Source organism: Lucilia sericata, unplaced genomic scaffold, assembly GCF_015586225.1.
Source record: "Lucilia sericata isolate MDLA Ls3-8-SP2 unplaced genomic scaffold, ASM1558622v1 Contig000089F_arrow, whole genome shotgun sequence".
In the NCBI taxonomy this organism is placed as follows: domain Eukaryota; kingdom Metazoa; phylum Arthropoda; class Insecta; order Diptera; family Calliphoridae; genus Lucilia; species Lucilia sericata.
In genome coordinates, this window is record NW_023994122.1 from 460,427 (window position 1) to 483,683 (window position 23,257).

Sequence of the window (23,257 nt, forward strand, 5' to 3'; positions counted from 1 at the left end):
CTCTAAGTATGGGGATATCACCGTATATCACTATAGAACTATTACATGCTAGAATTTTGATACTCTACCTCATATTTTGAATACATTATTTTATGAATAAAATACAGTAGGCGTAGATGGATTTGGATAGTTATTCTTGATTTGGGTTCTAACTATATATAAGTGTATGTATTAGCTGAAAAATATTGCTTTTGTGGATCTTAGGTGATGAGAAGCGCCTCTATTTGTAAATACCTAAATTAAGTATTTTTCCCGTACCACACGATAGTTCGCTTTATATTGTTTCCAAGCAACCTAAGGTCTGTTTAGAGGTCTAAATTTAAACATAGTGTTCTTTTAAGTTCGTATACGGACTTTGGAGAAGATAAATGAGGACTTCAATGGTTTTTGCTTGGATACAAGTCGCTCTCTTTTGGCAGTTAAAGATTTTGAAAGACAACTCAGTCCGTTTTTTTTAATAATTCTTTGTGTTAATTCATCAATTTCTATATTTTATATTTTTTTAATGATTGATTAAACATCTCATAATTGAATTCCATTTATACTTGCTCTAAAAATCTAAACTAATTTTTTATATTTGAATTGCCTCATTATTTCCCTTTAAACATTTTTAACGCAAATAACTACACAGTTTCACACAATAAGGATATGATTTTTGAAAATTACGATTGAAAAATACTTAACACGTGTCCTTTTAACAATAAAACAATAAATTTCAAAAAGCAATTAAAAAATAATTTGAAAAAACCCAACGAAATTAACTGGAAATTTCAATATGCAAAATACTTTATTGACGTGCAAATTCTGATGAAAAATAATAAAATGCAACAACAAATGCACCAAAATTTTTATTTTAATATTTTTTTCTTGGTTTTCCATTCTACACAATCTCTATTTTCAATTGGAAAACATAAATTTACTTTTTACCTGTTTTTTTTAATTTTATTTATGAACAAGAAACAAAATTCTCTTAAAAAAAGGTAGGCAAAAAACTTAGTTGATTCACTGTATGTATATTTTAAGTAATGAAATTATTTTTTTCGAATATTTAACAAAATAAGTTAATAAGTTTCTTGAGCTAAAATCGATAAACAAGAATGGTTATAAATATTCCAATTTGTAACCAAATATACTTACTTTTTACTAAAGAAAAAAAAGATTCCATATCCCCAGATAAATTAGAGAGATTACATTGTACATATGTATGTATTTATAATCCCTGAAAACAAGACCTTTAAAATGAGAAATCTTTAAATGTATTTTTATGTTTCTTTATTTTAAGATATTTCTTTTAAATGTAAAACGAACAAAATGAATAAAATTAAATAAAATCAAAACAAGACTTAACTTTTTGTAAGTCTTCGTTAACAAATTGTTGTTTCTTTTGTGACATTTATGCATGTATGTATGTATGTAAGTATACTTTCTGCCGTTACAATTCGTGTTAAAACATTAAGAATAAACATGCGTAATTGAACTGATTACAAGACTACTAAAACCACTTAACATTGTTAAAATGTATTCAGTGATTTTGTATTGTTGTTATTTTACGATATAACCAACTATAATAAACGTTCTCTTTACCATATTCTTTTTCTTCGGTATTAAATCCTTCAGATATATTGGGTGGACATATATTCTCCATATTGAAATAAAAAGTTGACTTGACTTCACGCAATTTATTTTTAGATTTCATTATTATGCGTCGTGAATGAGGATCCTTACCTTCTAAAATTTCACGTACATAGTGATCGGGTAATTGTATTTCCATTTCATCGGTCAATGAATCACTGATCATATCAACAATACGAGGTGGTTTACGCAGCAATTGATCGCAGACTTCATAGAAGACACTGCTCAAATTCAAATGTATATGAATCATGAGTAAATGTTCTAGAGTACAGTGTATTTGCAATAGTTTTGCCAGAGTTTTAGCACTTTCATGTTCGTCAAAATTACTATTCTTGAAACAGATTATATCGTTTTTCATTTTATTTCCAGTACTTTTGACATCATTGTGCAGCAATGTTTTACGCATAACAGCATTGTCTTGCATAACAGCATTGCGTAGGGATTTACGTACATTCGGTACAACAGCATCATTTTCTTTGTTATCGTGAGCAATGCTGAAAATAAGATTTGTATAGAAATATTAAATTTGTTTATTATCTTTCAATCATAAAGAATACTTTCGTTTACCTTTTATTTTTTAAATCATTAGCACTACAGATTTTGCTCTCAACAAATATATATTCATAGTCTTTATATAATTTTTCCAAACCGATTTCCAATAATAATTCTAATGCCTCCGAACCCGAAAGACAAGGTATGGCTAATCGACGATTTGCCACCTCGGTGATAATTTCCGCTAAGCGATTTTTATTTGTTGGAGTGTTCTAAAATTAAAGAAAAAAATTTTTATTTATAAAATAATTCAAATTTACAACATTTGCTTGTTGAATAAGCTAACAAAATCTACTCTTTTTTGATAAAAAATCGATTTTGTGATTAAAATTTAATTTTTCGTCGAAAATTGGAGTTTTCGATAAAATTGGAAATCTATAGAAATTCGAAATTTACTAAGGTTGAATTTTTATATTGAAAAGAAAAGTTTTCAGTAAAGTCACTTTAAAAAATATGTTTCTTACCACAATATTACAACGGGCAGCACATTGAAATAGTATTGTATAAGCCATTTTTAAATCCTTATAAGATGAGCATTCTAAAATATAATAAAGAGTAATAATATTAGAAAAATTAAAACTAAAAAGCTCAGTAGCATTTTGTATAAAATTATTGAATCAAATTAAATAGTTGATATTATTAGTTATAGATTGTAGAGGTAATAAACTTACGTTTTAAAATTTCCCACAATTTATCGGTTAAATCATTAAGACGTCTTATTTTAGCATTTTGTATAACGTCCTCAATATCACGTTTTTCTCCACTACTAGGATCTATTTCCGATATTTCAGTCATAACCTTATTAATGCTTTCACGTAGTTCCACCATATCAATACCACTAAAAAATCGATAAAAATTATTAGTTTTAAAAGTTAATTAATGTTTTGTACGCAAAAAAATCTCTAAATTGAAAATAATCCATGCCCTCCATGTAATTACATAATATATAAGAAAATTTCGTATAAAATACAACTTTTTGAAGATTTTAGAAAAGTAAGAATTTGTTTCTTTTTCGTAGATCTTAAGAAATTTTTTTTTTTACGAAAAACTTTTCATTTAAATATGCGACATATAACGAAAGAAAGGAATTTTTTGTAGCAAAATTAATTATGTTATGCGTAAATAGAGATTTACATTCGTATATTGTACGAAAGAATTTCTAAGTAACATTTCATAGAATTTCCGAGTTTTTTTTTACAAAATTGTGCATTAAATTTTAGTAGACGCGTGGTAGACTGAATCATTTTAGTGAAAATATCGTAGCCGTGTACTGCAGTATTGAAGATGATCCGAATTCGGCTGGAATTGATATTATAGTGAACAACAACGAGAGATGTTATCAACAAAATTTTAGCCTTTTATTGATAATAAAGATGTAATTTTTCAACTTTTTGTATTTTATAAAAAATTTTGCATTTTATACAAATTTTATAAAATTTTGCCAATTTTTAGAATTTTTTAAATTTTTACAATGTTTATGTTAAAAATTAAATGAAATTTAGTGGTCAGTTATTGCAACAATCACGATTTTCTTTCGGTTGCGCAAATCGAGCCCTTGTAAACAAAATTTTTTGTCAAAAATATCACATAAAACTAAGGAAAATAATAACCAGGAATTCCCGCGTCATCTCCCAGGAATTCGGGATTGATAAAACCAAGGAAATTTATTTTGATAAAACCTAAGGGCACTGGCACACGTTCAATATATATCATGATATTTGCTGTATTGTGATATGTATTGAACGTGTAGCATGTAATATTGACGGATCGTGTTCCATATCACAGAAAACCCCAATTTTCTGAAATCCAAAATTCGTATCAATATTTATAATGAATCACGTGATAAATATTGAACGTGTAGCATGTTTTGTGATATCAATCACGATACATTTGTAAAATTCGGAAAAATAAATAAAATAAAAAACAAGTTAGAGTGCTATATTCGGCTATGCCGAATCTTAAATACCCTCCACCAGCAAGCTACTTTTTATTGAAACCCATCTAACTATCTATTTTTTAGATAACTCGCCAAAATTTTTGTCGAACTAATTTTGATTAGGTCCAGAAAAATTTAGAATTATTTATCTATACACAGAACATACTTATGTCGAATTTTATCCGGATATAATAATTTAATAACGAATTAAGTGGTATTAAGTGATTTTCAACAATTAACCTTATATGGACCGGTTCGGAAAAAATTCCGTACAATGATTTATATACATATGTACAAAATACATATAAAATGTGCGTTTAAGTAATTTTCAGAAATGGCCCTTATATGGGAGTTGTGACCAAATACGGACCGATTCAGAAAAAATTGTATACCTATGTATAAAATGTACGTTCAAGTAATTTTCAGAAATGGTCCTTATAAGGGAGTTGTGACCAATTATGCACCGATCAGGAAACAATTTCGTATAATGCAGAAAAAGATCAAGTATAATTTTACTCCAATAGGTGCGTTTAGGTGATTTTAGGAAGTGGACTTTATACAGGAGCTATGAGCAATTAAGGGCCTATCCGGAAAAAATTTCGTAGAGTGATTTATGTAAAGACAAAACATATAAGTGTCGAATTTTCTCAAGATAACTTTATTTGACAATGAAATATGTGCGTTTAAGTTATTCTCAGAAGTGGACCTTATATGGGAGCTATGATTAATAATGGAACGATCCGAGAAAAAAGTGGTAAAATGATTTGTATGTACACAAAACTTATTCAAGTCGAATTTTATTCCTATAGCTTAAGAATTCAATGAAATATATGCGTGTGATTTTCGGAAGTGGACCTTATATGGGAACTATGAACAATTATGGGCCTATTCGGGAAAAATTTTGCAGAGTGATTTATATTTGGGCAAAACATGTTTGTGTCGAATTTTATCAAGATGGCTTTATTTGATAATGAAATATGTGCTTTTAAGTGATTTTCGTAAGTGAGCCTCATATGGGAGTTATGACCAATAATGGACCGATCCGTAAAAAATTATTTTGTAAAATGATTTGTACGTACACAAAATATATTCAAGTCGAAATTTATCCCGATAGCTTTAGAATTCAATGAAATATATGCGTTTAAGTGATTTTCGGAAATGGACCTTATATGGGAGCTATGACCAATTATGCGCCTATCCAGAAAAAATTTCGTAGAGTGATTCATGTTTAGGCAAAACATATTTGTGTCGAATTTTGTGAAGATAGCTTGACATTGAAATATGTGCTTTTAAGTGATTTTCGGAAGTGGGCCTTATATGGGATCTATGACCAATAATGGACCGATCCGTAAAAAATTTTGTAGAAAGATTTGTATGTATACAAAACAGATTTGTGCCGAATTTTATCCCGATAGCTTTATAATTCAATGAAATATATGCGTTTAAGTGATTTTCGGAAGTCGACCTTATATGGGAGCTATGACCAATTATGGGCCTATCCGGAAAAAATTTCATAGAGTGATTTATATTTAGACTAAACATATTTCTGTCGAATTTTATCAAAATAGCTTTATTTGACAATGAAATATGAGCTTTTAAATGATTTTCGGAAGTGGGCCTTATATGGGAGCTATGACCAATAATGGACCGATCCGCAAAAAATTTGGTAGAATGATTTGTATGTACACAAAACATATCCAGCCCGAATTTTATCATAATAGCTTTATTCATCAATGAAATATGTGCGTTTAAGTGATTTTTGGAAGTGGACCTTATATGGGAGCTATGACCAATTGTGGACCGACTGAGATCTACGTTGGTAGTATGATTTCTGTTCATATTATATTTGTATGTACAAAATTTGGTGTTGATACCGATATATTTGATTGAGTTATTAACGATAAACTAATTTCCGGGAATATGTACCTTTGTATGGGGGCTATGGGAAATATTGGATCAATTGTAAAGATTTTGAACATAATTGATCACTGCCCTAAAAAAATAAAGTGTGACAAAATTCATCGCAATATCTTTGGTAGTTTCTGAGAAAACTTCAAAAGAATTAGGAAAAAAAGTAATTTTTTTCGAGGTAGTCTGAAATTTTTACTCATAACTTCTTACGTTGTGAACCGATTTTGCTGATTTTCAATACCAAACTGCTTAGGATAATAATAAATATTTTGGGTGAATTTGGTTGATTTCTTTTACTTAGTTTTAACGTGAGCGTGTTTTACACAGACAGACAGACGGACATAGCTAAATCGACTCAGAATTTCATAAGGACCCAGAATATATATACTTTGTTGGGTCTTAGATGTATATTTCTTGGTGTTACACACGGAACGACAAACTTATATATACCCTCTATCACCACTGATATTTTTTTAAATGTTAATAAAAAATATAAAAGATAATAAATTTTTTCTAAATTTGTATGAATTTGGAGTTTTCGCAGAATTCTTGTTATCATCGAACGACCCGTGTAGCAGGAAATAATGAAAATACAGACGCGATAAATAATGAACGTGTAGCATGCCGAGGTATTCATCAAACTATTAAAATGGGTCGTGATTCATATTGATCAATATATATTGAACGTGTGCCAGTGCCCTAAAAATATAATTAATCCTAAGATGGATGCACATATTTTTTCTGATTGTGGCAACTCTATATGATGTACTTTGACAGTTTTATCGACTTCAAATAAAAAAATAACGATCAGCTGTTCAATGAGTACTTATGAGTACTTCCAGCTAAAATAAACTAACGTATGCAGTACTAATTGTATGTGAGTATTATATACTCTGGGTACACATTATATGTATGTATATAGAAATAAATACATGTACATTGTATTTAGCTTTAAATTATAAAAAGGAGAAAAATCTTTTTTAATATGGAAGACGCCGAAGAAATAAGGAAAAAAATTCGTGATGGAGTATATAAACTTAAAAGAAAACGAAATGGAAAAAGCATCATATGGAAGTTTTTTACCGAAATTGAAAAAGAAAATGGAACAATTATAAACGAAAAAGTATTCTGCGAACGATGCCAAAAGGTTTTTAAGTTTACAAGGAAACAATCTTCGAATCTTATTAAACATAAGTGTGTCCACTCATGTCCACGCGAATCAAGTCCGGTTGTACCTAATATCAAAGACAAAAATGATTGCTTCGAAGCCTTTGTAAACTTTATAATTGATGACTGTCGGCCGTTTAGTATTGTAGAAGGTGTTGGATTTAGAAAAATTATTGAGAAATGTGTAAAACTTGGTGCTAAATACGGCGAACATGTTGATTTAGATAGTCTAATACCTAGTGCAAAGACTTTATCTGACAGATGTAATTTGTTAGCTGAGGCGAAAAAACATGAAATTAAACCTCATATACAAGATCTAATAGAAAATGGAGAGGCTGCCGTTAGCATTGATTTGTGGACCGACAATTTAATTAAGAGAAATTTCTTATGTGTCACATTACACTTCCAAATAAATTTTGAACTTTTTAATATTACACTAGGCATGAAATCCATGGATTTTATGTCCAACACTACTGACAATATAAGAGATAAATTAAACAGTATCTTTGAAGAATTCGATGTAACTAACATTTCTAAGCTGGTGTTTGTCACTGATAGAAGAATGAATATTAAAAGTGCACTAAAAGACGTTACAAGATTAAATTGCTCTGCTGATTTATTTTCCACTTTCCTCAACGATGCCTTTGAGTTAACAGTCGAATTAAAAGAAATCACCGAATCCTGTAAACAAATTGTGAAATATTTCAAAAATGCCAACACACATGATATCTTAAAAAGCAGTTTAAAAAGTCACTGTCCGACAAGATTGAATGCCAACTTTGCTATGTTTAAATCTGTTTATGATAATTATGGACATGTGAATAAAATTCTGTCAGATAATACTGAAACATGTCACATGCTCAATTTCAATATGCCTCTGCTGCAAGGGTTAGTGGAGTTATGCAATGACTTTGACATTATTTTCAATAAACTTGAATGTAATACATCTCCAACACTTTGCTATGTAATTCCTTCTATTAACAGAATTCAATTGATATGCAATAGTAACGTTATTGATAATGAGGTTATTGTAGCCCTAAAGAATAATATATTACTGCAGTTGGAGAAATGGCGCTCTAATTTAAGTATTTGGCACAAAGCAGCCGTGTTCTTATATCCTCCAGCTATATCCATACAGCCAAATGATATGTTTGAGATAAAAGAATTTTGTATGGAAAACATTATAAAAACAAAACAAAAGGATCCATCCGGTAATTCCGAAATGGACGACTTAAAAGAAATTGAAGTTATATCCTCTACCGAAAATACTTCAGAGTCAATAACGACAAAAAATAATGACTATTTACCGCCATCAACTGCACAAAGTTGTAGAAGCGATTTAAGTTTCTTTTTTCCTAATCTTGTTAAAAAAGTATCGAATTCTATTCCGGAAAATGTAAAGGATGAAGTCGAGCGCTATTGTTCGGAGAATGTAAGACTTACGGATGACTTTGATGTTATGCTATGGTGGAAAAGCAATACCGATAAGTATCCCAAATTGTCAAAACTGGCTGCAAAAGTATTGTCTATTCCTGCTAGCAGCATAGCATCAGATCGTAGCCTATCCTTAGCTGGAAATGTTTTAACAGAAAAAAGAAACCGCCTAGAACTAAGAACTGTTGATAATATACACTTTTTAAATTCTGTTCAGAAAATAACTCATTGGTAATTTGTTAAAAATAAATTTCATTTAAATGCTTTTATAAATGTGAATAATATTTAAACTAATATAATAAATCTTCAACAATATTTTCTTAAAAAAAAATAAAATAAAACATTCCTAAAAATGAACTTTTCTGTAAAAATGTGGTTAAAAACACATGCAGATTATAATATAATCTCAGTCATTTACAGGTAATACCTGTCATTTACAGGCCTAAAGTTGAATAAACTAAAGGGACTTGGAATATAAATATAAATTCAAATTTTAATTTTATTTGAATTAAAGTTTACAAATAAATAATTTTATTATTTGTAAAATTGGTTTTTAAAAAAAAATATGTAATATCTACTTACATGCCACACGAATAACTGGGTTCCTTGGCTAAATCTGTATTTTCCGATTGTTTATATGAAATTATTTCATCGCGTATAGCCATCAGTATACGCAATTGATTAACAAAATCCTCTGTCGAAGAGCTACAATCACTAAAGCGAAAAGTTTGCTTCAGCATTACATCACAAGTTCTCAAATCTATTAACGACGGTGTCATTGAAGCCGTTGACCAGGAGCATTTTATAGAAATATTAGATTTTATGTGATAAGTATTTTCTATCTGAGTTTCAATACGAGCTTCTTTGCCAACAAAGGCATAATGTTGCTGCAGCAGAGACTGACTGGTTACAGTGTGGGTCTCGATAACGCCCATGTAATTGATAATGCCTCTGGTGTTTTTATTACGTCCAAATTCGTACTGTAACAAGAGAGTTTTTGGTACATCTGCGGCCGAACATAAGAACCATACAGAACCTACTGCATCTGCAGAACCCTTTTGAAAATCTTCTGTCATAACATTTCTGGCCTTATCTACGGAAATGCCCTTGTGATATTCTTCTTCAGGTTTCCAGGGATTTCTAGAGATCAAGTTGAGATCCAAAGACATATCACCAATTGCATCCACCTCGCAGTCATCCTTTAGAGGACTGCCAGTTAAATCCAAATCAACATTCGATGATTTCTTTATATTCAACTTGGAAGGTGATACAAAGTTCATGGACTTTCCCTTCGAACGATCCTAAAAACGAATAAGACTTGGTTAAATAATTTTAAGGCAAATATACCCAATAGTTGTCATACTTCCACATAAAAAAGAACAATCTTGCCGGGATTCTCAGCAGCACCTACAATATTGTTTAAATAATTTGGCGACAAAGCATAAGTTATCATATAATTCTCTCCATATTTTCGTAATAAATTTGCATAAACATTTGCTAAATTCGAAGACATAATAAGATATATTTGGATTTAAAAATAAATCTGAACAGCAAAAAAATATTTTACAAAACAACAAGAAGAGCGGCGGGTAATTTTAAATGGAATCAAAACAAAGGCAAAAAACGCGATAGATGGCGCAAACTACTATGTAGTGTTACCAAATTATAAGTTTAAAGCAAGCTTGCCAGAATTAATTCATTTTAATTACATGGTAATCTTCAACTTATGTTTATCTAAAATACAAAAGAATATTCAAGCATCGCTATGGAGGAAATAAATACATAATTTATAAGCTAAGTTATAAATTATAGATTTACAGTATATACCTATGTAGTTATACTTTGCCTATGTATATCATAGACACATTTTTTCCTATACTAATCCGACATTAATTAATATATTATTTTGTTGATGTTGCCTAGGTGGCAACAACATCAAATCAAGTGTTGCCAATTTAAAATTAATTAAAGTTAGTTGTGGCAACGCGGTCAATTGTCACATACAGTTTTTTATTATTGTGTTTAGTTTTTTAGTCAGTCGCACGTGCATTTTGTTTTTGAAATAATTTTTATAAAATATGACCGATTTTGAGATGCAAGAAAGTGATTCAGAATATTATTCTGAGGATGAATCCGAGACAGAGGTAGATAATTAAAAATATTTTAAGAAAAAAATTAAAGTAAACATTTATTTCATTCAACAGTTGCAAGAAGCTTTTGCTCGCGGAGACTTGAAACCTGGACTCAATGTTGAATTTCAAAAGGGAAAAGATAAAATAAATGATATCGTATGTAAAATATGTCATATTATAAGCAAATATTAAAAAACTCAACATTTCAGCCCAAAATTTTAGCAAAAACAGATGAAATAAAAAATGATTTACCTTGGTTGGAACGTATGGACATGGTTAATGATTTGGCACCATTGGCACCCGAATTAGCTATTGCCTTAGAGAAGCACGAACAGAAAAGAGCCAATATGTTTAAGGGTAATGCAAAATTACATTATGTTCGTCCAGAAGAAGATCCTGTGTTGAATGATTTCAAACGTGAAATGTTATTCCATCGCCAAGCCCAAGCAGCTGTCATTGAAGGTATTAGACGTTTACATGAATTAGGCATCAAGACAAAACGTCCCGATGACTATTTCGCCGAAATGGCTAAATCTGATGAACACATGCAAAAGGTCCGTTCCAATTTGATGGCCAAACAGGAGGGTCAAGCTAAATCTGAACGCATACGCCAAATTAGAGAACAACGTAAAATGGGCAAAATGTTGGCTAAGCAAACAAAAGTACAGCGTGAAATGGAAAAGAAGGATATGCTCGATAAGTTGAAAAAGTTCCGTAAGGGTAAATTGAAGAATTTAGATTTCTTAGAAGATGCCAAAGCCTTGGAAGCAAAAACTAAAAAATCCGCCGCCAAGAGAAAAGAACGTAATAAGAAATTTGGCTTTGGTGGCAAGAAGAGTGGTTCGAAACGCAATACCAAATCGTCATCCGCTGGTCTTGAACGTACAAAATTACCCAGAAGTAGAGTGGGCTCAAAGGCTGCACCGGGTAATAAGCGTGTAGGAAAAGCGAGACGGTTAAAAATGAAATCTAAGAAATAAATTTTGATTATAGATTTAGTATAAAATAAAACTTTAGTGTTATTTTTTATTTCAAGGATTATGAAAACGTTTATATGAAATAACAATAGAAATAAGTTATCTTTTGAGTACCTAAACATTTTACACATAACTAAAACTTTCAATCTGACTTGCGCTGAATCCTGTTATTATGGATGCACTCCCATGTTGGCTATACTTAATTTCAATCTGACTTGCGCTAGATCAATTTAGGTACTGTATTCAGTTCACATAAATTCCTGTTGTTATGGATATACTCCCATGTTGCCCATACTTAAGTAAATCTAAAAATAATAGATTTTTGCAAACTAATCGAATAATTCATAAATTTGAAAAGTATTCCTCCTATTCTGCAAATTTATTGCAATTATATAAAATATTTAACCGATTTTTAGTCAAAAATACATAAAAATTGAGATATCTTTTTCCTATAAAATAAAATTTAAAAATCGAAGTATTTTGGGGAAAAAATGGATTTTAACTCATCTTGTCAGAAATAGATGTAAGATCAGCTGAAAACTATTATGTCAAAAACACGTTTTGGGAAAAGTGGCGTTTAAGCCCTTATTCGCATCCATACATATATTAAAATCAATAATCTTAAACAAGAAAATTGGTCAAAGTACTTATTATCTTGATACATCTAACGAAACTTCTTATTAATCACATAGGAGGTCGCTGTTTATAAATTAAAACTTTTTAAATGCTTCTTTTATTGTACCTAACACAGCTGAAAATTTGTTAAATTAATATCATTTAAAAAGTTAGTTTGGGTATATATAGTACCCTTACAATAAATACTGATTGTAATAGTACAAAACATTAGTAGAAACAAACATGTATGTCCAAATTAATTTAAAAGTTTCATTCAATATCTTTATTTCTATTTTTGCTTTTTTTCTTTTTATGTACAACTTCATCTTCCACTTTATCTTCCAAAGTTTTATCTTTATTTTTCTTTTTCTTCTTTTTTAGAGGTTCTGAGTCATCATTGGCTTCCACAGCATGTTCTATCGTGTTAGTTTCTAGTTCTGAATCTTTATTTTTCTTCTTTTTCAATTTTTTATTAGTTAATTCTTGTGCTTCTTCAGAAGCTATTGCTTCACAGTGTTTTCGTTTCTTTTTCTTTTTGTTAACATTATCTTCTTCACATACATCTATTTCAGGTGCTTCCAGTGTTTTATCTTTTTTCTTTTTCTTCTTTTTTTCCTCTGTAGATTTTTCCTGATTATTTTCTAGCTTATCTTCATTCGAAGCATTACGCTTTGCCAGCATCTTGGCCAACAATTCAGCTTCCTGCTGTTCAATTCTTGATAGTTTACCACTTAGTTTTAAACCATGTCTAGCTCCTTTGTGAGCGGTTCTACCTCCACACGCTTTAAATAATTCCTCATCCGTTAAGACTTTTACCTTAGAGACCTCTATATCATTAACATCTATTTTATCAGGATTTTCAACTTCACCGCCCAGATTAGTTAAGGTTGCTGCTTGCAAGAAGTTGTCGTAAGCAGCCTTCATTTCATTACTTTCGCTTCTGTTATTTTTTAACTTTTTCAGCTTTTTTACTGAGTATCCTTTAGTGGAAATTTCAACACCATCATCGTCATCTTTCAAACCCATTTTTATTTGTTCTCCTTCTTTTTGGACATTTACATTCGTAGCAGCTTCATTAAACACTCGCTCCCACCAGTGGTTATTAAAATCCGCTGCAGCCTGGTCAGCTCCAAAGCCAGCATTATCAAATTTTAATGTGGCCCTTAATGGTTTAGCAATGCCATCTTTGTTTTTTCCCAAACCATCACCATCTTTCCATCCATAATTTAATAGGATTTTACGAGCAAAATCCATTGAATTTATTAATAGGTTCCTTTAAATTGTTTAATTCTTTACAATAATATAAAAAACGTGGATACAAGAAAAACAAAACAATTGGATGCAAGGCGATTTCACATAAGGTGATATTCAAGGTGAATTCACATAAGGTGGTATTCAAGACGAATTCACATAAGGTGGTGTTATTCAATCAAAGTTTTATAATGTATACATTTTTATATTTAAATGACACCGCGCCGCCGACGACTTCTTTCGGCTCAAAAGCTAAGCCGCTGATAAAGATTGGAATCGCACATGTATTTCAGAAAATAATTTCACCAATTTGCACGGAGTTGCCATTTTTTTAAATTCTTATGGCTAATTGAAAAGAGTTGCCACACAATATTGTGCTAATATTAAAATAGTGATAACTACTATAATAATGTAAATTTTTTGCAGAAAAAACTTATATAGAGATAAGTTTCTATATAACAGACTATTATACAGAGAGTTATCAATATAATAAACGCTTATAAAGTAAATTTTTGAAGAAAAAGTTAAATTGAGCCGACAATTTAGCCGCCGCCGATATTTTCTATAATGAGCCGCCGTCGCCGACCTAAAATGGTTGCGCCGCCGCCGATCATTTTGCATCGGCTTGCATGTCTGCTTGGTGGTAACAGCAATTATATATGTGCATCATAATTCTCTAAGAGCGGGTTTTTGAGATGGTAATCAAATGCCAATTAATAATCAGATTAGTTAATCTAAAAATAAATTTAAATTATGTTAATCCCCTTTGATGTTTTTGAGTACAAGATTAAACTTCGCAGTGTTGCCATACAAAACAACAGAAAACTTTACTGTTTGTTATCAAAACAATGCATATTTTATAAAAAAGAAGAAGACAATTGTAAATTTAATATGAAAATTAATGAAAACTTAAATTAAAAACAAAAAAATGTGTTTTAAAGTGTCCATACTAATCAATAAATAGAACATTTTAATGTTTATATTTATAAAAATTTTATAAATTTTTTGGCATCAGCTGTTTACACTTTTGCATTTCGAGCTTATGATTAAACCACCTCCATTGGGCGCTTAAACTTGCAAATAAAATTAACTAATTGAGTACTCAAAAACATCTTTCGAGGATTAATTTTAATTTAATCGCTAATCTTTTACCTAAAGATTGGCCCTAATTCCTATAGAATGTTAAATTCCTCCATGAATGAATTAATTTTGTTTGCATTCAATATGTTACAAATTTATTTATTTATTTTTGAATTCCCTCTGAATGATAAAAATTTTGTTGGAATTTTATCTATTACAAATTAAATTTAAATTTTTCAACCATTCAATGAAATAAATTGAATGAAAGTTTTGTTTTATAATTCAAAATTATCAGGCCTATTTTTGCATCTTCAGAAAACGAAAACCACTTAGTTTTTAAAGTGGTAAAAGTAAAAGCTAAATCAAAATCGATCGGAATAATACGGAAATGGAAACCATTCCAATCAAAATGTGTGATAGAAATGTGTATTTGGAAAATATAGACTATCACACATCACTACCGAAAAGCTTTTAATTCCGTATTTATACATTCGATAGATTTCGTTTTAGCTTCCCGTTAATTAATTCAGAAAGATATTACGTTATGTTATTGACACATTTTTGTAAATATTTCGAATGGATTGCAATTCCATGGTTATTGCATTATTCTTTGGTTATTGCCTTTAAGTATACTACTTTCCAAATTTCGGTAGCATCAGAATTTGATACATCCTTTTATTCAATTCGCCCTAGGGGTTATATCCCACTTTCAAAAGCCAATCCTATTAATCATTCAATTCGAACATTTTAATTTTCAAATACAGTAACTGAGTGTAGAAATGTTAATTAAAAGAACGAACATTTATCTGATTAAATTATTGACTTTTTATTTCTTGATGTTTTTCTTCAAATACTATTATTTGTACAGCAAGTATTATTATTTTGTGAGTGATTACAAATGTGAGTTAAGTATAGAATATATCGTTATTCCTTTCGACTAGTATTTCAATGCACAGTTCAAATATTTAAAATCAATAAAAAAAAACAAATAAACGTAGCTTATGGTAAAACTGCAAAATTGGACATCAATGCAATGAATGTGCCATAGAGGAGCATGTTCCACCGCAAAATGATGAGAGCGCGCCAATGGCTGCAGTGGTATTACTCTACTATGTACAACATAATTATACAAATATTGTGTGCCAACGTTTAATGATAAAATACCATTATTATTTGTAATTTATTTAAAATTTATTAAAAATTGTAAATAAGAAGAAACAAAAACTCAACTTAAAAATTGGGAGAAAAAAACACCAATTTAAAAAACAAATACACTAGAGACTTGATCTAAAATAGTTTACCTACAAAAGTTGTTGACTTCAAATAAAAAGGAATCTAAAATGAATTCGAATTTTTACACACGCACTCAAAAAAATAACAAAAAATGCAAACTTGCGGCGGTGGAATTCATTCCTAATCTACAATTATTCATTCAACTTCTGTCATTTATATATAACAATATCTTTTCTGGCTCAATCTCTAGCAGTATTGTGGCATTTAGTTTTCATTTTAAACCAATTATAAATCTTCAAAAATTTTCGTGTTTTTCTAATTTTTTATCATAGATTTTGTTTTATTTCCGTTTTAAACTTAAATAAAAAGTGTTGCTTTTTCTTTTTTATTACTCTTGGATGTTTTTTAAAAACAATAAAGATAATGGAGCTGTGGTTGTTGTAGTACAGATGTTATCAATTAATTTTGTTGTTGTTGTTATTATTATAAGATTTAACGTCTTCTTAAGGACTTAAATACACACTTTAGAAAGCGAAGAGGAGCAAGAAAGCCATCATAAGACAGAAAAGACCCATAGCTTCAGAAAGGGCGAAACCCAAGATAGCGTAGGAGAACAATTGTTGTTTCAATGATGGGTTTCTGGCATAACCGATGATGAGGGAACCGAATACTGTTCCGATACCGGCACCTGTTGTATTGGAAGTTTAATTTATAAGAAAGAGATGGAATGAAAAAGAAGATATATGTTAGCAAAATTGTTGCATAAAGAATTTTTCACTTAAATTTTTTTCTTAAAATTAAATAATTTTTTGTTATGTTTAGAGAAAAAGTCAGTCACAGATTAGTCTGAATTGAGTTCTGTTCTATAACAAGTTTTACAACTTATTTTCAAACAGCAAGCACATCGCACTAAAATTGCTGGTCACAAAAGATTTCAATGGATCATTTTTGTAACAAAAACAAACCAGAATTTCTTGTCCCTTTGCCTTTTAATCATACAAGTTTCCTGCTAGAAAATTTATTAGTTTAAGTTCACATGTATAACACAACATGTTTTTTTCTGAACTTTGACCAAATCTCAGACCTTCCCGAGGCAATATATAGAGTAATCAAATACTCGTCTGTAAGCCCCAGATGCTAGATTGCAACTGACTTAGAGTGTAAACATTTTCAAAAAATTATTATGTTGAAAAAAATCACAAGTGAAAAATTTTTTTTTTTTTAAAGATTAATTTTTTACGAGGCTTCCAATACTAACCGGAACCAGCTACACCGACTGTTGCAGCACCAGCACCAATGAATTTGGCAGCTGAATCAATGTCACGAGTGACAGGGGAGGTCTGGAATGACCTGATTTGTGGCAGTAAAGCAACTGGGGTTGTGTTCTGAGCGGCCAAGGTTTGGCTTTGGCTAATGACTGCGCTGCTCAATGGTCTCAAGTAAGCCTTGGAGCCGTTAACGAGCTGAAAAATAAAAAAATAATTTAAATTAAAAATATTGTACATAGATAAGAGACCATAGAATAAATAGTATGTATAATAAAACAATGATGTATCCTACAACTTATCTTTTAAACAAGGATATAAACAATGTTACCTATTACCTATTAAGTATTTAAAGTTGTTATTCGGAAGTGATTAACTAGTATTTTTTTAATTGCAAACAATTTACAAAAAATGTAACTTTTGGGAAAATTTTCTTTTTTTAAAATTCAACTATTAATTTCGAAAAATGTTTAAAAAATTTAATTAATTTTAACTCACACGAATTTAAAGCATTTACATAAATTTTGATAACAATTTTTGTTGATTATTTAATCATTAGATAAAAGAAAATTATTTAACCTTAATTAGAAGAACAAGAAGTAAAAAAACATGCTCAATAAAATCTGTAAACTAAAATTTCACGAGACGAAAAAGGGGAGTTATGCAATAAATTTTGGCAAAAAATACATCTTATGAAAAAGAAAAGCAATTGTTTACAAAGTAAAAATACTATAAATTGGATTAATTTAAACTTTTTAATGAATTATATATATTTTTTATTTAAATTTGTAAAAAAAAAAAATAAAAGGGAAAACAAAAACACGAAATAAACAAATTTATTCTAAATAATTTGATCATTAATTATATAAATTTATAGTTGTTACTTTTGAGAAAATTACACATAAATAATTAATAAATAAAAATGTTATACAATTAAAAATACAAAAATAACATTTGAAGAATATTTGTGGCCGGTAAATAGATGTCACGCGGAACTATTAAATGCAAAATAATATTTAACCCGGTTAACATTATAAACAAATATTTTATTCATCATGTTATATTTGAAACAAAATTGTTATAAAATATTGCTAAATACATTATTTCCCTAAAGGAGTCTACATTGTTTTCATATTCTTTTTTTGCTTAACCTAACCTCAAATTTAACTTATGTAACGTTTTTTGGATTTTTTCTATATTTTGACAAATACAACTTTTTCTTAAAAGAGCGCGGTCATTGGAAATTCACCTCAACGTGGGAAATATACTACACACGAAGAGAGAATACGCGTAAACGAAGAGTAAAGAAGAAATGAAAAAAGCCACTACTACATAATGATGTATAGAAAAAATCGATTCTATGGAAACTTATGTAATGCATAAAATGCAGTTTTATTCAATAAAATAAAAATTAATACTTACAGCGGACCTGGCAACGGGGGCAATACGGGAGACTGTTGATACGAACATTTTGATTTGTTTTTTTTTTAAGATGCTTTGAAGATCAACAAAGAATTGAAGCTAGCGCACGTAGGCTCTGTAATAAAAAGAAAATTTAAATTAATTTATTTGCAAAAAGTAAAAAAAATACATTTATAAATGTTATAAACTTCTTAAGTAATAAAACCCTCATTAAAAAAAACTGTCAAGGTATTTGCAACATTTTTCTTCTGTTTGCCATTTGCAGTGTTGAATTACGTAACCCCAGTTAGGCCTATTTAGTATTCCCACAATTCTTTTAAAATATTGCCATAAAATATTTTAAAATTATTTGCTTATTATAATTGTAACAATTATTTAACACTTTTTATTAAATAAAATCACTTTTTATTTCTAAAATTCTAACATTTATTTATCCCAATTACTAATGAAGCTGCTGAAAGCCGCTGAACTTGATTCCAACTGACAACTACTAAATGTCGTGTCTGTAAATTGGCAAAGTAGTGTTCGGTAGTTATTGGAAGTATTGCCATCTCTTTTCAGCAAATCTACCACTGCCGAACAAGATGGCCGTCTTCACCTCGATTTTTTTCATTCTTAAATATCTACCACACCACTATCTCGTTGGAAATTTTTTTCTCAGCAACTTGGGAGAAATTTAAGAAAAATTTTCTTTTTTCTAATTTAAATTTTAACACTTTGATTGGCAAATGTAATTAAAGCTTTACATTGTTTTATTACAATAATTAAAAGAAAATCTTTCAAAACACTTTCAACTGTTCACGTTTTACTTTGACACAATGATTATTTAACACCACCAATGTGATTACATATATAACAAAAATTATCTTTATTTTTTCTACTTAATGCGGTAACTTAAATCTTTGCGTGTACTCACTTCGAACGAACCCTGACAACAGTGGCCAAAATGAAATGAGTAGAAATATTACGTCGGACAAGCTAATATTAATGTCTGCATTGGAATTTTCACACCGTGGTGAACTGGAATTTTGACAGTAATTTTCCGGTAGCTGTCAAAGGAAGGAGTATGTTCAGTGCTAAAAGCTGAGTTGCATTTTGTTTTATAAATAGTTTTTATAGCTTTTTTTGTTCAATATATATGAAAATGTAGTAAATTCAATTGTCAGAAATGTTTGTTTTATAATTTAATTTCGAAATTTAAGCTAAATTTGTTATTTTGATGAAAAAACAGTTTGTTAAATATTAATTTAGTCTGGCAATGATGTTAACACGTTTATTTTCTTCTTATATTCCCATGCTTGGAAGTATACTTCCAATCATGTGCCATTTTGCTTAGGTAACAGTATCAACAGAGTTGTATTCATCTTATTTTACGACCAAGTTACATTGAATTTGTTACATAACCTTCGAAGAATCTTTGGATAAAATAATTGATTGTTTCAAATTAATTTCAGATTTTATTATTATTTTAAAAATAAGATTATTTTGCAAGAAAACGAAATGCGATAGAAAATATTGAGAATATAAGTAATTTATTAAATGTGTATACATAATTAAAACATTTAAGTCTTTGTAAAATTTCCATGATAATAATAATCTTATATAAGTCGAATATTTTACAATAAGAACCTTGTTTTATGATCGACTTTCAAATAAGGGAACTTTTATTGAAATAAAATACTTTGTACCGTTATTTTATATACCCTCTATGTTCAGAATTGTTGCGTACATTTTAAAAATCATTAACAAATTTGAAACTAAAAAAAATGTTTCAAAAAAACAATGTTTTTATTTGTAATCATGAAGCATTATATTTTTAACATAATAATGGAAAAAAGAACAAAATCGATAAGTCAGAAAAAGTCGAAAAGTAGAAAATTTCATAAAGCAACTAACTAGTCGATATTTTTGTGTTCTTAAATATTTTTCGCGTTTTTAATATAATGGTAACTTATATTAATACTATACAATTTTTCTATATTGCTTTACGATTTTCTGTGTTATGGTGTTTATTTCCTTTCGAAAAACGTTGAAAAAAGTACTAAAGTCGAAAAAAATACGAAAAAGTCAGTATTAAAAAATTCTAAAATTTGACTTTTTTAAATTGCAGAGTCGAAAGTCGACTATTTGTATCAACTATACCACCTTATTTTTTCATTTGTAAACCTGGAAAGATTCATAAACATTGAAAAAGTAGTAAAAAAAGTAAACAAATTCTAAAAAATTCAATATTCGAAGTCCAAAATTTCAAAAAATCGAAAAATTTTTTAATTAATTAAAAAGTCGACTTTTTGTTTCAACTAGAACCCTAGGTATAACTGCTACAAACTAGGGTTCTATAGTTGAAACGAAAGGTCGACTTTTCGACTTTTTTCATTTAGTTAATTTTGACTTGTTTCTACAATTTTCGAGTTTTCGACTTTTTGACTTTTTTCGACTTTTCGACTTTTATTAACAAAGTCGACTTTTTTCACAGACCATAGTCGAATTATCGACTTTTTTGGAACAAAATAGTCGACTTCGACATTTCGACTTTTTTCGACAAAAAGTCGATTGTTCGATTATTCGAAATTCGATTTATAGAACCCTACTACAAACTTAAAACATAATGAGCTGAAACAACTACCCACTGAACATCGAGAAGTTAAACGCTGTCAAAAAGTACCTAAGTCTACTGTCAGTCGGTACCTAACTCTAAGAATGTATTAGTAGAATTCTTAAGCCAACATAGTTGCAAAAAGTCGAATATAAAAATATTGAAAGAAATTATTACATTTAAATTTTTATTTTAAAAGATTTTTTTTTTAATATTTTGCAAAATAATTTATCTATAAACATTTTAGAAGAATATATGTTGGCTTTTTAATCTGCAATATTGAAAAAATAAACAATTTATTTGAAATATTTTTTTCTTGTACAATACGAAAATTTACAACATTGTATTATTTCAAAAATTTAATGTCAAAAAAATAAAAAATTATTTTTTCGTTTGTAAAAAATAGGTTCTTTTCGGGCTATTAAATAAATTTAAATTGTGCAAAAAAATAATAAATTATAACGTTAACGTCACAGTTTCATTTTGGTAGGGTTCTATAAATCGACTTTCGAATAATCGAACAATCGACTTTTTGTCGAAAAGTCGAAGTCGACTATTTTGTTCAAAAAAGTCGAAAAGTCGACTTTGTAAATAAAAGTCGAATGGTTGGAAATAAAAAGAAAAAAGTCAAAAACTCGAAAATAGAAGAAAAAAGTCAAATATGGTCGAACATTTTTAAAAAGTTGAAAAAAGGTCAAAAACTCTAAAATAGTCGGAAAAACTCGAAAAATTTCAAAAAATAGTCGAAAATAGTCAAAAAGTCATGAAAAGTATTTATAAAATACTGAAAGTTGAAAAGTTAATTAAATGAAAAACGTCGAAAAATCGACTTTTAACTAAATGCAAAAAGTCGAAAAACCGATTTTTAACTAAATGCAAAAAGTCGACTTTTCGTTTCAATTATAGAACCCTATTTCTTGGTGTTCAGTGCAACTACCATTCTGATTTGATTTAACAATGTAACTTTCAACTACACTAATGATTTATTTTGCTAACCTACGAAAAAACTATTGCATTTTTTAAATATATAAATAAATTATATCTTGGATTAAAATTATTAAAAATAATTACGCCAAATTTTTTTCTTGCTATTTTATACTAAAAAGTATTGGCAACCTTGTAAACTTTGTGACTCACCACACCTGATGTTAAATAAGCACCTTTAATTAAGGTAACATTAAAGTAAGTTTTTGTTTTAGACAACGCATAAAAATATGAAAAAATATAATACCATTCGCAATATTTAGTTGTTTCATATTTAATAAAGATTATCGATTTTTAATTTAACAAAGTATAGAAAACAATCCATACTAATTTGTTTACTTTCTCTCAGCAGTTCCGATGTATCGTCCGTCAGTCGTGAATTTGTATAGATATATTCACCACCAAATAGTTTGTGTTTTCGCCTTGAATTCGTTGGGTTTGTTTTTCATTGCGCATTCGAATCGCAGCGTCAGCAAAAGAGGTCGCGTCGCGAGGTGTCTTCGTCTTAGCAACGCACGGTTCGAACATGTTCTAATTTAAAAAAAAAATCATTTAAAACGCCCTCAAATTTCTGCAAATAATATAAATACTAAGCAAAATGTCGTTTTAAATACTAACCAATATACGGATCTATAAACAATTGTGCAAAACTTTAAAGAATTTAGCTGCGAAAAGATGATAAATTAGAAAATCGAAATATGTGTTTGCTTTGACTAAAGTATATCGCATCATATATAGCAGCCCCCCAAATAAAAAATTGCATAACAGCGTCAGTAGATGTGTGTATTTTGTGTATGGTGTGTGTGTGTGTGCGTTTATGAATAAAAACAACAAAAATAGCTAGAAAATAGAAGAGAGCGAGAGAGGGTATATCATATATTCGGTTTGTCACGAAGAAACAATAATATAAACAACAAAAATAGAAAACAGTAAATTTAAAGAAGGGTGGGTTAGTGTGTATATGTGTAAATGTTTTTACAAACAAAATAAATTCACCACTCTTACAACAAAACTAACATTTATTATCTTACCACACCACCTTAGCAACTGCTAAATAAATTTATACAGAG

The 23,257-nt window shown here is 29.2% G+C and overlaps 5 protein-coding genes across 7 annotated transcripts in view; 2 read left to right on the forward strand and 3 right to left on the reverse strand.

Annotated features, from left to right (window-relative positions):
- Positions 1-1,255: 1,255 nt before the first annotated feature.
- On the reverse strand, positions 1,256-10,247 carry LOC119599821 (protein zwilch). The gene is made up of 6 exons (XM_037949719.1): positions 9,996-10,247; positions 9,215-9,933; positions 2,856-3,022; positions 2,649-2,722; positions 2,200-2,396; positions 1,256-2,126 (listed from the first exon to the last, which is right to left on the reverse strand). Exons 1-6 carry the CDS (start codon positions 10,143-10,145, stop codon positions 1,523-1,525), a joined length of 1,911 nt encoding a protein of 636 aa, XP_037805647.1. The 5' UTR covers positions 10,146-10,247; the 3' UTR covers positions 1,256-1,522.
- A 366-nt stretch (positions 10,248-10,613) lies between these two features.
- Positions 10,614-11,775, forward strand: LOC119599823 (probable rRNA-processing protein EBP2 homolog). The gene is made up of 3 exons (XM_037949721.1): positions 10,614-10,776; positions 10,837-10,920; positions 10,974-11,775. Exons 1-3 carry the CDS (start codon positions 10,711-10,713, stop codon positions 11,742-11,744), a joined length of 921 nt encoding a protein of 306 aa, XP_037805649.1. The 5' UTR covers positions 10,614-10,710; the 3' UTR covers positions 11,745-11,775.
- An 837-nt stretch (positions 11,776-12,612) lies between these two features.
- On the reverse strand, positions 12,613-13,701 carry LOC119599822 (G patch domain-containing protein 4). The gene has a single exon (XM_037949720.1). The coding sequence runs from the start codon at positions 13,608-13,610 to the stop codon at positions 12,627-12,629; it is 984 nt and encodes a 327-aa protein (XP_037805648.1). The 5' UTR covers positions 13,611-13,701; the 3' UTR covers positions 12,613-12,626.
- Positions 13,702-16,222: 2,521 nt separating this feature from the next.
- Positions 16,223-19,728, reverse strand: LOC119599812 (ATP synthase lipid-binding protein, mitochondrial). Of its 2 annotated transcripts, none has more exons than XM_037949705.1 (4): positions 19,524-19,728; positions 18,608-18,722; positions 17,179-17,383; positions 16,223-16,608 (listed from the first exon to the last, which is right to left on the reverse strand). In XM_037949705.1, the coding sequence occupies exons 2-4, from the start codon at positions 18,653-18,655 to the stop codon at positions 16,445-16,447; spliced, it is 417 nt and encodes a 138-aa protein (XP_037805633.1). In that variant the 5' UTR covers positions 18,656-18,722; positions 19,524-19,728; the 3' UTR covers positions 16,223-16,444. The 2 variants fall into 2 exon arrangements, with proteins under 2 accessions (XP_037805633.1, XP_037805632.1); XM_037949704.1 differs by having other exon boundaries at positions 19,032-19,526.
- Positions 19,729-22,548: 2,820 nt separating this feature from the next.
- LOC119599798 (homeobox protein 5) overlaps positions 22,549-23,257 on the forward strand; it is a 28,586-nt gene continuing 27,877 nt past the window's right edge. The window contains exon 1 of one of the 2 annotated variants that reach the window (XM_037949670.1): positions 22,549-22,705. The gene's annotated coding sequence lies outside the window, so the exon portion shown is untranslated. The other variant, XM_037949669.1, reaches the window with a different exon arrangement.

Excerpts from the sequence above, each read along its gene's own strand:
- LOC119599822 (XM_037949720.1), bottom strand. The coding sequence starts at position 13,610 with ATGGATTTTGCTCGTAAAATCCTATTAAATTATGGATGGAAAGATGGT.
- LOC119599823 (XM_037949721.1), top strand. The coding sequence starts at position 10,711 with ATGACCGATTTTGAGATGCAAGAAAGTGATTCAGAATATTATTCTGAG. Across the intron at positions 10,777-10,836 it reads AGGATGAATCCGAGACAGAG|TTGCAAGAAGCTTTTGCTCG; the intron begins GTAGATAATTAA and ends TTCATTCAACAG. Across the intron at positions 10,921-10,973 it reads AAGATAAAATAAATGATATC|CCCAAAATTTTAGCAAAAAC; the intron begins GTATGTAAAATA and ends TCAACATTTCAG.
- LOC119599821 (XM_037949719.1), bottom strand. The coding sequence starts at position 10,145 with ATGTCTTCGAATTTAGCAAATGTTTATGCAAATTTATTACGAAAATAT. Across the intron at positions 9,934-9,995 it reads TTGTTCTTTTTTATGTGGAA|GATCGTTCGAAGGGAAAGTC; the intron begins GTATGACAACTA and ends ATTCGTTTTTAG. Across the intron at positions 2,723-2,855 it reads ATTGTGGGAAATTTTAAAAC|AATGCTCATCTTATAAGGAT; the intron begins GTAAGTTTATTA and ends ATTATATTTTAG.
- LOC119599812 (XM_037949705.1), bottom strand. The coding sequence starts at position 18,655 with ATGTTCGTATCAACAGTCTCCCGTATTGCCCCCGTTGCCAGGTCCGCT. Across the intron at positions 17,384-18,607 it reads CCCCCGTTGCCAGGTCCGCT|CTCGTTAACGGCTCCAAGGC; the intron begins GTAAGTATTAAT and ends TTTATTTTTCAG. Across the intron at positions 16,609-17,178 it reads AGTCGGTGTAGCTGGTTCCG|GTGCCGGTATCGGAACAGTA; the intron begins GTTAGTATTGGA and ends CCAATACAACAG.